The following is a 12,856-nucleotide window of genomic DNA, read 5'->3' on the forward strand; positions in this document are numbered from 1 at the left end:
AGACAGACAGACAGACAGACAGACAGACAGACAGACAGACAGACAGACAGACAGAGCGAGGGGGTCTGGGAGGTGATGGGGTTAGAAAGTCTCTGATAGAAAAACTAACAAAAAAGAAGAGAAAAAAAAGGAAAAAAACCCAATCCGAACATTTGTTAGCCGGTACTACGTGACTGCGAGAAATCAGGTTGGAAATAAAACGTCGCTAGCACAAAAGTGAGAGACAAATTACTCTTTCTTATCTGTCTTCAGGGGGTCTATTACCTCCCTTTACCGCCAGTTTTTTCGCCCTGAGACAGAGGGATGACTTGATGAAAGAGAGCTTCCTCTCTGGGAGAGCACACGCATATCACACACACAGACACACACACACACGCGCGCGCGCGCACTCACACTTGCATACTCATACACACACATACACATATAAACACACATGCACACTCAACCGCGATCTCGCGCGCGCGCACACGTACAATACACGCAAACGCGCACAATATTACACGCACATACACACAAATTATATCCTTTGAGCTTTTCCCGAAAAATTCTGAATTTCCTGGACGCGATCCAGGTCGCTTGTACTTTGTATAAATGAAGTGAAGATAGAGAGATTGTACTTAATACTTAAATCTCAGACATCGTTAATCTTCAACGGCATTCTTCTTCCGAAGTAACGAGGCACGTTTTTGGAATCCCGCTCCTTTCCCCCGACCCGACCAAACAGCGAAAGAGCGTCGTTTTTCGCTTTATGATGCGCTATGAAAGAATATACTCGTGAATTCTCCCCCGCCTTTCCCCCCAATGTCTGCTGTTAGGCTACAGGGAGTGGTAATTGTTTTGAATGAAAGCAGTGTGCAATTAGGAGGCTGTTGACACGCGCTCTTTTGCTTGATGTGTGTTGTTGATGATGACTTGCTCTTAGCAGGACTGGGCAATGAGTCGCTGTTGCAAAATCCGGATGATGTTATAATGTTAGTGCACCTCTTCGGCAAAATGTGTTATGAACCACTTAAAAAAAACGGGTAAGAATCACTTCAACAAAATCAAATGTGTGCCCCCACATCGGCAAACGGGTCAGGAAAGAGAGTTAAGAGTCTGAATTCGGATAACGTTCAATTGAGAATTATCCGGTTATCCGGATAGATTATCAGGCTTTTGCCCACCTCTAGCTCTTTGTCTCATGCTCTTCTCCGCGTGGATCGTATGATGCCGTGGTAACGCCATCGGCGTCTGTGATGTAGCAGTTAGATGTTTTGCTGTGGCCCGCGGAAGACATGAGTTCGATTCTCGTGTGGAGAGGGTTTTTGCTTTTGTTTTTTTTTAATTAATAGGGGGGGGGGAGTTGTAGGGGTTTGTTGTTGTTGTTTTGTTTGGTAGTTGGTTTTTTGTGTTTTTGTTTGTGTTTGTTGGTTGTTGTTGTTGTTTTGTTTTGTTTGTGGTTTTTTTTTGGGGGGGGGTCTTTGTTCTTGGTTGTTGTTTTTTCGTAGGATGTGGAAAGTACCTTCCAGTGCCTTATTTGTGTTGGATCTTTAGGCCTACTCTATTCTACACATGTTATTCCAAAAATCTGTATGTGTATCTTTGGCGTTGAATAGTCAACTCTACTGCATCCTTTATTCGTGGTTTTAACCTACAGTTTGTTGTTGTTGTTGTTGTTGTTGTTGTTGTTCTTCTTCTTCTTCTTCTTCTTCTTCTTCTTCTTCTTCTTCTTCTTCTTCTTTTATTTGCTGTGCTCCGTTTGTTCAGTTGGTTCAATGCTGCACTACGGAGCAGAAGGCCCTGGTTCGAATCCCAGACTGATTGTTCTTAAAAGGGGATTGTTTTTTTGTTTTTTGTTTTTTCAAGGATCTCCACCCATTTGGCTCTGTGTTATCGGAGACGGATGTGAAATTGGAGGTCCCACCTCTTAAATAACCTAAGAGGGTTTATAGGGCCATTAAAACTATAGGGCACCCTTGCTTACTTTACTTTCTACTATTATTATTATTGCTATTATTACATGTATTATTATTATTATTATTATTATTACATGTATTATTATTATTATTATTATTATTATTATTATTATTGTTATTATTGTTATCATTATCAGTAGTTGTAATAGTAATAGTATCATTTTATTATTATTATCATTATTATTATTATTATTAATGTACATGCAAATTATTATTTTTAATGTTATGATTTTCATTAGTCTTCTACTTTTAGCTATCATTGTGTGAATGCTCTTTTGGGGATTGTAATAAATTTTTTATTTTCCAAATGCCTTCTTTTAAATTTTACCATCAGGACGAGGCAGCGCCGGTGACAGTCGCGACTTCTCCGCCCGAAGACAAAGAGCCGCCCAAATTCCACGTGATGGATGTCCAAGAGCTGCTGTCTGGCTGCGAACCTCTCGCCGGGAGCTCCCCCGACCGCGAGTACTGGGAGGAGTTTAGTGGCAGGGAGGAGGAGCCAGGGTTGAGGTGACAGACAGAGGGGAGGGACACTCCGACTGACTGAAAGTGGTGCATCATAAGCTTGATGTCTTTGGAAGCGGAATTGCTATAGTGCGGTCCAAAATTTTGTGACGCAACTAGTTTTTTAATCTAGCCCCAATTGTTGTGGAAAAATATGATTAAGTCAAGACGAATTGATACAAACTGCTGGGCAAAGTGTGAATGACACTGATTCACCCGTTAAATAGATACTTGAGGATATGTTGTGCCGCCAATTTTTGACTGCACTATATAATGTTCTTGTGGCTCGTGCAATCCAAGTTGTTTAAGATTACCATCTATTCACTACCTCTGAATTACAAAGTTCTATATGATATTTTTGGCTGTTACTAAAAGCATGAAGTCAGAAGCCAATGCTCTATCTCCTCTATCAAGATTATTCGGAGTCGTTATCAAGATAAAATGCAAAGAATTGCATTCGAAAAAGCTTGACACATTGTGAAACTAAAACAATTTAACATCAAATTTCTCAACTAGGTTTTGAGCAGATAGAACGTTGAAATTCTAGGGTAGCGTATTGACAAGGAGTAAAACGACTGTCGTAGACAGATGGATATCTTGGACACATTTCTTGTTATAATATTTGTGAGGCAGCGTGGTGAAATCAGGCGCACGTCAAAATACAGAAATTGGAAAAACGGGCATTTTTCCACCAGTTTAGAAATTTGTGTCGAATTTTTATTTTACGGCTCAACCTCTTTTATGTTCATATAAAAGCACATTTCCATCTGAATTTTACTGAAAAACATTGAATAAAAGGCTCAAAATATGTCATTTTTCTTCTTTCAAGGACTCTTTTTAACTATTGGAGTTACCAAGCTTTGGCTGCCATTTTTTCGCTTATTTCACCACTGAAAACCAGGCTATCTCACTTCTTTCAATCCCAAATATCTTGAGTTCTATTCAAGATAGATAAATTATTATTCCATTGGAATCAACTTTCACATGATACCAATAACTCCACATGCCCAAAAATTGACGAGCGCTAGCGCCTGATTCCACCGCGTCGTGTCATTTTGTTTTGATTAAGCCTGAGAACTTTGTATGTGGTGAAAAAGTCCAGGTGGGACTGAAAAAGCTGCAAGCCCCACCCATCCCACAAGACACCTCTGTGTGTAAGTTGTGGTTACACTGCTGGTAACAGAGGATGTCAAGATCTTTTCCATTGTCTTTTCCCCTATGGTTCAAAATCTTGTGAATGGACTTGTTGTACTTTGTGAGTGTGTGGATGTGTGTGTGTGTGTGTGTGTGTTAATTTGTTTGTTTGTGTATGTGTTTGTGTGCAGAGAGAGGGAGGGTTTGTATGTGTATTTAACATACTCAGACAGAGAAAGAGAGAGAGAGGTTGTCTAAGGCCAGTCTCTATAGTCAATTGACGAAAATACCAGATATAGCATTTTTGCCTGACACTTGCTACCATTAACATATGATGATGATTATTATTATTATTATTATTATTATTATTCCATACTTGCAAATATGAAGTATCCACTTATAGGGATGCAAAGATTAATTCGACGGAGCTGTGAATCAAAGACTGACATATTATTGAAACCTCCTCTGCTCGATCAGGAAGCCATGAATAAGAGAAATATATTCTATTTTTATGCTTTCCTTGTTCGTTAATTGTTTGAAAAATACTATAATTAGTAAAGTGGTGAAATGGATGTATAGGTTTAGCGCCCCAATCAACACTATTAGGTTATTTAAGAGAAGGGACCTCCAAGTTAAACATCCATCTCCGAAAGGACTGAGCCGAACGGGAAATTCGTGTTAAGTACAGTTAAGTGCCTTTCCTAAGGACACAACTTCGGACCGATCAGAGGCTTAAACCCCCAAACCTGCAATCTCATGATTACATGTATGGGGCCGGTAACCTAACTACTAGGCTACCAACACCATAGAATAAAAACTTAGAGATGAGAGAGCGAGAGAGGGTGTTGTCACTGTCTCAAAATGAGTAAGTTGTCGGAAAGGGTACTGTAAATCATTTATTATTGCAGGGATCCTGTGTATGCACTCAAAGGGCGGTGTTTAATATAGGGCCCTTAATTTTACCAAATGTACTGGATAGAAATTTTTATAAAAAGTATTTTTGTTTGGTCATTAGCCAACAGGAGTTTCATGAAGTTTCATGTGCATTGGTAAATTAATAAATGAGCTAGAATTCTTTAATGCAAACAAATGAAAGCGAACAAGCTATACCAGTAATATCATCTAGTTCTCGGAAGTTGAAGCTTTTGATTCTGAGAGGGGTCTCGATCATTCTCATCGACATCTGTGGTGTAATGGTTGGGCGCTGCTGTCCGTGTAAGAGCCCAGAGTTTGATTCTAATGTGAGGTGAAGTTTTATCAAGCATCTCTGCTTTTCTGCTGGAAGGTTGGGTTCCTCGTGGCTCATTATATCCCTGACAGGAACAGTAGAAGACCACCTCCTTAATTAAAAACTAAATTATGTCAAACAGGAACAAAAACAAATAAACACTTTAAATTTAAAGAAAGCAACTTGTTACCTTGTATTCAGCCAGTTTTGGTTTTTTTAATAACGACACCTCCTTCCTTTGGCCCGAAAAATAACAGCCCTATTATGACGACGTCATGCTTTTTGCAGGACAGTTTAATAAGTATCATCGCTACGAACCTCCTAGTACACTGCGGATCAGGCAGAATGTTGTAAAAATTTGAGGCTTTTTGGCACATCATGCGAAAGTCTTTTAAAATGTGGTACAAATGTTTATTATTTCTTGTTAATGATTATTCCGGGGAATCGAGGAGAGCTAAGTTGGTCAAATTACTTTCCAGCACAAGATGTGGCGTGAGTGTTTTTATAAACTGAGAACCTGAGAAAAACACCAAGGTGAATTCACATTTAGATGATTTCGAGAAAACCTCATTTCGTGAAATACTTCAAGTAAGTTCCGATTAGAGAGCTTAAGAAGACCTTTTTCTGGACTTGACCTTGTAGTTGCATTCTGGCTTCGCATCTTTGAACAAGAATAACTGAGTGCAGGAACAGAATAGCGCTTCATCAATACTACTAATAGATAGCTTTTTATCGCTGCTTTCGAATGATTTTTAGGAAAATGTGACTTAAACCCTGTGTGTTGTTCTCAGTTGTGTCATGATGCGGTGGAATCAGGCACTCATCGATTTTTGGGCATTTGGAGATATAGGAGTTATCTTTTCATTTATCTTGCTGTTGGTGAAAAAATACCTGTCTATCTTGAATAGAAATCGAGATATATGTGATTGAAAGAGGTGGGAGTCGCTTGATGTTAGAGGCAAAACTAACAAGAAAATAACCATGCCTTACAATTATATTGTTAGTACCAAATTGGGACAGCCACCAATTACATGCACTGTGAATATTTGAAAGGTATAACTTACTGTTTGAAATGTAGTGTTCCTTAATTCCATGCTTAGCGACTGATCCAGACATGCATACCCATACCAACATGAACACAGACAAACAGACACTCAAACCTAAAGACTCACGTAAGATTTAAGAGTCAGTTTTATTAATTCAAGTCACATTTAAAAATCATTTAGATTTAAAATACAACAAACTGCAGTAACCACATAATGTACACAGTACTCGAAAACTAAATAGCTGGGTGCAAATAGTTTTCTACATGAACAATGTTGTAGGTAAAAACAACATGCTCTACTTATGCTCCACACCATGGGTCACAGAATTTTGAAAAAGTTGTACACATATATTATATCAAATTCCCTGTCAATTTTAAATATAACAACAAATGTATGAATCGTTTTTAGGAAAACAATTAAAATGCAAAAGTAAAACAGGCGGCAGGGACTAATCGCCCCAAACAAACACAGGATAACACATAAACACACATGTTTACACACACAAACATCTGCAAACATACAAAACACACACAACTTTGGCAAAATTGTTCCAAAACGTCTTTACCATACATTTTAATCTTCATGGCACAGGGAACTAACTGATGGAAGTGAAACTTCATTTTCCATCTATTTCTCGTCCTCTGTTTTCAATTTTGATTTATATGGATATAATGCAATACACATGCCAACAGTGGCAAACCAATTTCACCCCTACAAACAACCATAATATTATGAAATAGAGACTATCCTCTAATGAGCACACACAAAAAAACCCACATCAAACCTAAAACAGATACATGTACTCACACACACAGAGTTAAAAAAAAAAAAAAAAGAGATGTATGTACACATGTATTTCCTAAAAAAACTTTTTTCTTTAAACCATACACAAAGGTTTCAACACGAAAGTCTGTACAATAATATGATATGGTTGAAACTGTCCAATACAACCACCCAACATCGAGGAGGGAAGTGGTTGTCTGAGACAGTCGAACACGCTCTAACGGCAACCTGTCCAAGAAAATTACCTGTACACCCACTTTTTCCCTTCACAGTGGGTGGTGGCCCTCTTGGACAATTTCGACTCAACTGAATAAAACTTTAATTAGTTATATAGTAAGAGTTTTACAGCACTTGCAACACAATAAGGTCATATAAGAGTCGATGATTAGATTAGAGGTGTTATAAGAGAGTAACAAACACAAAAAAGGAGGAGAGAAGGACGATAGATGTTTGGTAGGAAACAAGGAGCAAACCACACCAGAGTACCCGCCAACTACCTGCTGTATTAGATTAGATTAGATTAGATAGTACTTTATTATACTTAATTATCTAAATTCATCCTTCGTTTGATTAAGTAAAGAGAAGTACATCAATGGAATAATGATCATTTGGTGCTGGGAAAACATCTGACAGAGACAACACAGGGAAAGTAATGACGAAGTAGAACCTACCGTGACACCCCCTATCCACCCACCGAACTTCATTTAACATTCGTATTCATCATTAACTACGTAAGGAATTATAATCATAATAATTGGAACGTGCTGTTAATAAAACTGCAATTCTTAGTAATGAATGATCAGCTCAATTGTCAACATTACCGGACACTTGCACTTTCATTCCAAAACCAAGAAAGCCTTACATCTTTAAAAATATAGAGAGAGAAAAGAATAAAATAAAATTCAATTTCAATAGATAGGCTACATCTTTAAAAATATATATATATAGAAAAGAATAAAGCGAAATACAATTCTTATAGATCACAATAGGAAACATTGCTTTAGAATGAAGAACATACGCATGATAAGTTCACATGTACTGGAATTCACTGATGTCACACATCATATTATACAGACAAAAACGTCATTGCTGGCTGCCTCTATGCAGTACCCTGGGTTAGGACAATGATAGTACATAACAAGATGGGCCACTTCTCTCTTTGAGCCAATTAAAAAAGTGTCCTCAAAATTTGGTGGCGCCCTCTTCACAAAAGCGCACTCTTTGCGAACAGAGTTACCCTACTTGAGTTTTTAAAAATCAAAGTGAAACTAGCAAGTTTTGGGATAAATTTCGGAAGAACGCTTTTTAAAAATGATTACACTGACAAAAAACCTCTTCCGGAGGAAAAGGAGATGTTTTTCTTCGTTTAATTTGACTTTAGAATGAAGGGCGAGAGGTCATTAAAATTTAAAAAACCTAAGACTCCGCACTGAACATACCCGAACCGCTGATGAACAGCAGTCGATCTGCGCACGCAAGGAGGTGCTATTTCTATTCTTCTTCTGGAAAAACGAAAGAGAGCTTCAAAACAGACTGCAGCGCCATCTGAAGCAAAGAGCATACTTCCTGCGGACACTTTTTAGGCTGAGTGGCCCATCTTGTCTTGTACTATCTTTGGTTAGGACCAAACTGGAGATTGTACAACTGAGTGATACCAGTGCAATAAGATTTTGATACCAAGAGAAAAAAAACTCTCAGCATAGTGTGTTAACATAAAAAATACACCATTTTATTTCAAAGTGATCAGATTCCATACACATGTCATGTCAAGTAAACGTTAGTATTGGTTTATTTGGAAATAATTAGCACACTTTTCTGGTAAGGCACAACTAGAGGCAGAGGACACGTCAAAAATAATAATATAACAGTACGGTAAACACTTTGTTATAGGATTTCTCATCAATAAACCCTTACAGTACAGCTCCAGTTGTGTATATTTCCTTCACAATCCCTCATTCCCCAGTCGAAAATAATTCTCTCTCTCCACAGGGCACCAGCCACTTAAAACCTAGTTGCATATTTTTTACCGGTGTCTATCCAATTGTCTCTGAACATTATCTACTAAAAAGAAAAACTTTTTTAAAAAGCGGATTAAAACTTTTTTAATATATTATATAGAGAGGCAAAAAATTATAGACACAATCAGTATTTTCTCAGCCTGAGGAGTCCAGGATTCCAGTAGTACCCGGACCAAATGGAAAGTCATGGTTAAAAAATAGCCTGATGCTGCAAGGGTTTTAAGTTGAAGAAGACAAAAACAATGAGACAGGATGACAACATCCACCAATTGGACTGGCACAAAACAAGAGTGATGGTCTATGAGAAAAGAGTGTGGGCACAGAGAGGCATTGACGGACACGGTGCAGGTCAAATACCGTCGCTAGTGCCCAACCGGATAGACACAGCAGAGTTTGCTTAAAGCAAACTCCGCTGGACCGCCAGATTTTCAATTTAGAGAGGTTTAGTTATTTCCTTAGCTTGAGAGCCCATGGAAACTGAAAATTTACGTCTTTTACGCATTTAAAGAACGTTTTTCAGTAAAATTCACACAGAAATGTGTTTTTTAAGGGCATAAAAGGTGTTGAGCTGAAAAACAAAAATTCGATATAGGATCCCAAACTTGCAGAAAAATGCCAGTTCCTTCACTTTCATTATTTTGACGAGCGCTTGATTTCACCACGCTGCCTCACAAACAGTTGAATCACTTCAAAGGGCGCCATCCACCTCAAACCGAGTTGCATTTTTTTTTTTACCATAGTCTATCCAATTGCCTCTGAATGTTATCTACTAAAACTTCAAACAAAAAGCATATCAAATTTACTTTTTTTAACATAGAGGCAACAAATTATAGATACAATCAGTATTTTCTCAGCCTGAGGAGTCCAGTATTATAAGGACAAAAGGGAAAGTCATCGTTAAAAAATAGCCTGATGCTGCAAGGGTTTTAAGTGGAGGAAGACAAAAATAATGAGACAGGATGACAATATCCACCAATTGGACTGGCACAAAACAAAAGTGACGGTCTATGAGAAAAGAGTGTGGGCACAGAGAGGCATTGACGGACATGGTGCAAGTCAAATACCGCCGTTAGTAGTCACCAACTGGATAGGCACAGCGGAGTTTGCTTAAAGCGAAGTTAAATCTGCAGGACAGCAAGATTTTCTTCGGTTTTGCCAGGTTTTTAATTTAGAGAAGCTACTCAAATAAAAGAAAAATGAATTGCGGATTTTCTTTTCTTTCTTTTTCCCTTTGTTTTTGAATTAACCATGTTCGGTTTAAGCCGCCTCCACTGTATTTGGAATGAGGTAACGTGACAAATATTAATTTTATAAATGGAAAAAAAACCCCCAAAAAACAGCATAATCTCAAATGAATGTATCACACATCTCCCTGCCCCCTTTCTAAAAAAATTCTCTAGGTCTAAAATAAAAAGTACATTTTAGAAAAGTCAAACAGATACAACAAATCCCCCACCCCCTCCTTTCAAGAAAAAAACAAAGGAGTACCTTTTGAAGGTCTAAAACCAAAATACATTATAGAAAAGGTAACACTGGCACAAACCATAAAAATTTGCATAAAGTAAGTAAAACGCGAGCAAGTGTATCACTCATATCTGCCATCTTGTCATGGTCATGGTATTATGATATATATTATGTACATACATTTCTTCAACATACAGTCAGGTAGTGAGAACATAAACACGGAACACTCATAATCACAGATAGTTTGTACAATTTGTCATCCCCTGACACTATACCTTTGTAATTTTTTACTATCGGTTAACTGAAGAAGTATTGAAGTGTCGAACACATTTAACTAATCAATCCCTCGACGAGTTAATCATGCCCAATTGTACCTTCATCTCATTCATTTCAATTACTTGGCACCATTAAAACGGAGAGCATTTTAGAAAATTCTTTTTAAAATTACAACACACAACATCCAAAGAAAAAAATAGGTATCTATATATATATATATACAAAATACTTTCAACTTCAACCAACCCCTGTTCTTGAGTACTGGCACTTTTTAATTAAAACGTGTAAAGGTTACGCTACAGGACACAAATTACTTTTAACATGTTTCTAGTTTTAGTAGACATTTTACTACGCTCGCAACAGCATACGGTCATATGAGCGCCAAGGGGCGCATATCAACAGAAAAGTCCCAACAGGGAATCAGGCTTACTCTGCTCACCTCTCTAGCTTCAACAGCACAAAGAGCTTCGACTATCAATGCACCCCGAAAATAGCGGGTCACAAGAGTGTGACAAACATACAAAAGAAGTAGAGGATAAAATGACGATAGTAAGGATTAGGAAAGAAAAAGCAGCAGTTCCCTGCTGCAGTTCAAGCACAGTTATGAGTATGACATTGATGAATTAGCCCATTTACAATTCTACTGTGCATAAGAACATGCTAATGTTCCCCCTTTAGGAATGGCCTAAAGACACTTCAGTCAGTAGCACCGCCCCGGGGGGGTATTTTACCATGTTTCTTTTCATAACCCTGGCTTGTACATGCAATCAGAAGCATGTTGTACGCTGCTCTATTGCTGAGGCATTCTCTGTACTCTGTGTATACGAATTCAAATTAAGACACAACAACTGAATGATTCCCCCCTGTGATTTTGTGATTGTCTCAAGTAGTGTTTCAACAGAACTAACAAGACGAGGAAGCAAAGAAGAATGTGATGGCCTCTTATTTCAAAAGTACCTGAATTAACACATACAGTAGGAACCTATATATTGTAAATTGGTTATTCTTTTTCTTTTGTGTTTCAAACCCTTTACTCGAGCGTAGGTGGAATAGACACACATGTCTTCTTCTTTGATATTAATTAAAAACTTTAAAGTCTATATATTGACTGCACAGTGTAAGACATCAGATGTTCCTTTTCAAAATGGTGTATGGTGGAGTCTTAATCTTAGACTAAGCATTCAATCGCGACCCTAGAAATACAAAGTTCTATCTGCCCAGTAGGCCTACTTAGTTTTGAGAAATTTGACGTTAAAAATTAATAATAATAATAATAGTAGATAGCATTTGTATAGCGCATATCCCCGCTCAGCAGCAGGCTCTATGCGCTTTACACTATATTAGGTTTCACAACATGTCAAGTTTTTCCCAAAGTATGATACACTATTTTATACCACAATAAATTATAATTCACACTGCTGGCCGAGGTTTTGGTCGTGTGATCAGAGCATAGAAAAAAGAAAAGGCAGATACAACACACCAAAGACAATATCACAATCACAAGCAGAAATGTGAACATAGAAGTCTATCTGAGCCATTTCACCGCTGAACGTTCCACAACTTCTGCTGATATATATAAGAAGCTGGAAAGTCAAGAAAAAGAGGCCTGACCGAATTATCTACAACATAAGTTACAATGTCAGTCAAAGACGGAAATTAGTTGGTGTATGGATTCAACACTCCCATCAACATTATTATGCAACTTCAACTCCTATCAGCCAGAAAGACACACTCCATGTCATTTCTGTTTACCACCTTCCACCAGAACGACACGCCCAGAAAAACACAGAGCGTGTCGTTTTCATCTCCCTTAATTTAATAGACTACACATTTCTGTCTAGTCCTCCAAATCCATGTTACATAAACTGGTCAAGTTTAAAATAGACATGATGATAATAATGCTTCCTTTCTTTGTGAGACTTCGCAACTTGAGGCTTTTTTTTATGGTAGCGTGTTGTATCACCGACAATTTTAGATTTCGAGTCCGAATCATTTTCCCACTCAGAATTGTTACTCAAATCTCTCGACAGTACATCTGCTTATTCTGCATTCAATCTCACTATATAGGCTTCCCTCATGTTGCAGATTATTAATATTTTTGGTATGGTGAGCGCGGAAGATCTAAATCCTTCATTATGTTAATTGTTCGCGATACAAAAATTTTCGCGAATTCTGAATGACAGCACAGATTTAATTCTGGCTATTCAGGAAAGTACATGAAATCATCACTGGCTGATAGTGATAAGAGTTAAGAGGTGGGGAGATAAACTCTCTGTGCTGGTATGACAAGCACAACCACAGGTGGGTTCAAAGGCCACCAGAGACGGAGACCAGTTCTCTGTAATGATGTGACAAAGGTCTCTGTAGGCCATTCATATTCGTTGTACTGCTCAAAATTTCCAAGCTGATTACCAACACATTCCTCTATACACAGTGACAACACCTCTC

At 38.0% G+C, this 12,856-nt stretch overlaps 1 protein-coding gene across 1 annotated transcript in view; it reads left to right on the forward strand.

The window, feature by feature from the left end:
* Nucleotides 1-2,605, forward strand: part of LOC101864136 (L-aminoadipate-semialdehyde dehydrogenase-phosphopantetheinyl transferase) — a gene marked incomplete at its 5' end in the record, with an annotated part of 17,024 nt that extends 14,419 nt beyond the window's left edge. The window contains 1 exon segment of the mRNA XM_013081248.2: nucleotides 2,290-2,605. Within this exon segment, the coding sequence (XP_012936702.1) occupies nucleotides 2,290-2,469 (180 nt within the window). The 3' untranslated portion in view covers nucleotides 2,470-2,605.
* Nucleotides 2,606-12,856: the final 10,251 nt, after the last annotated feature.

Source organism: Aplysia californica, unplaced genomic scaffold (assembly GCF_000002075.1).
Source record: "Aplysia californica isolate F4 #8 unplaced genomic scaffold, AplCal3.0 scaffold00122, whole genome shotgun sequence".
Taxonomy (NCBI): domain Eukaryota; kingdom Metazoa; phylum Mollusca; class Gastropoda; order Aplysiida; family Aplysiidae; genus Aplysia; species Aplysia californica.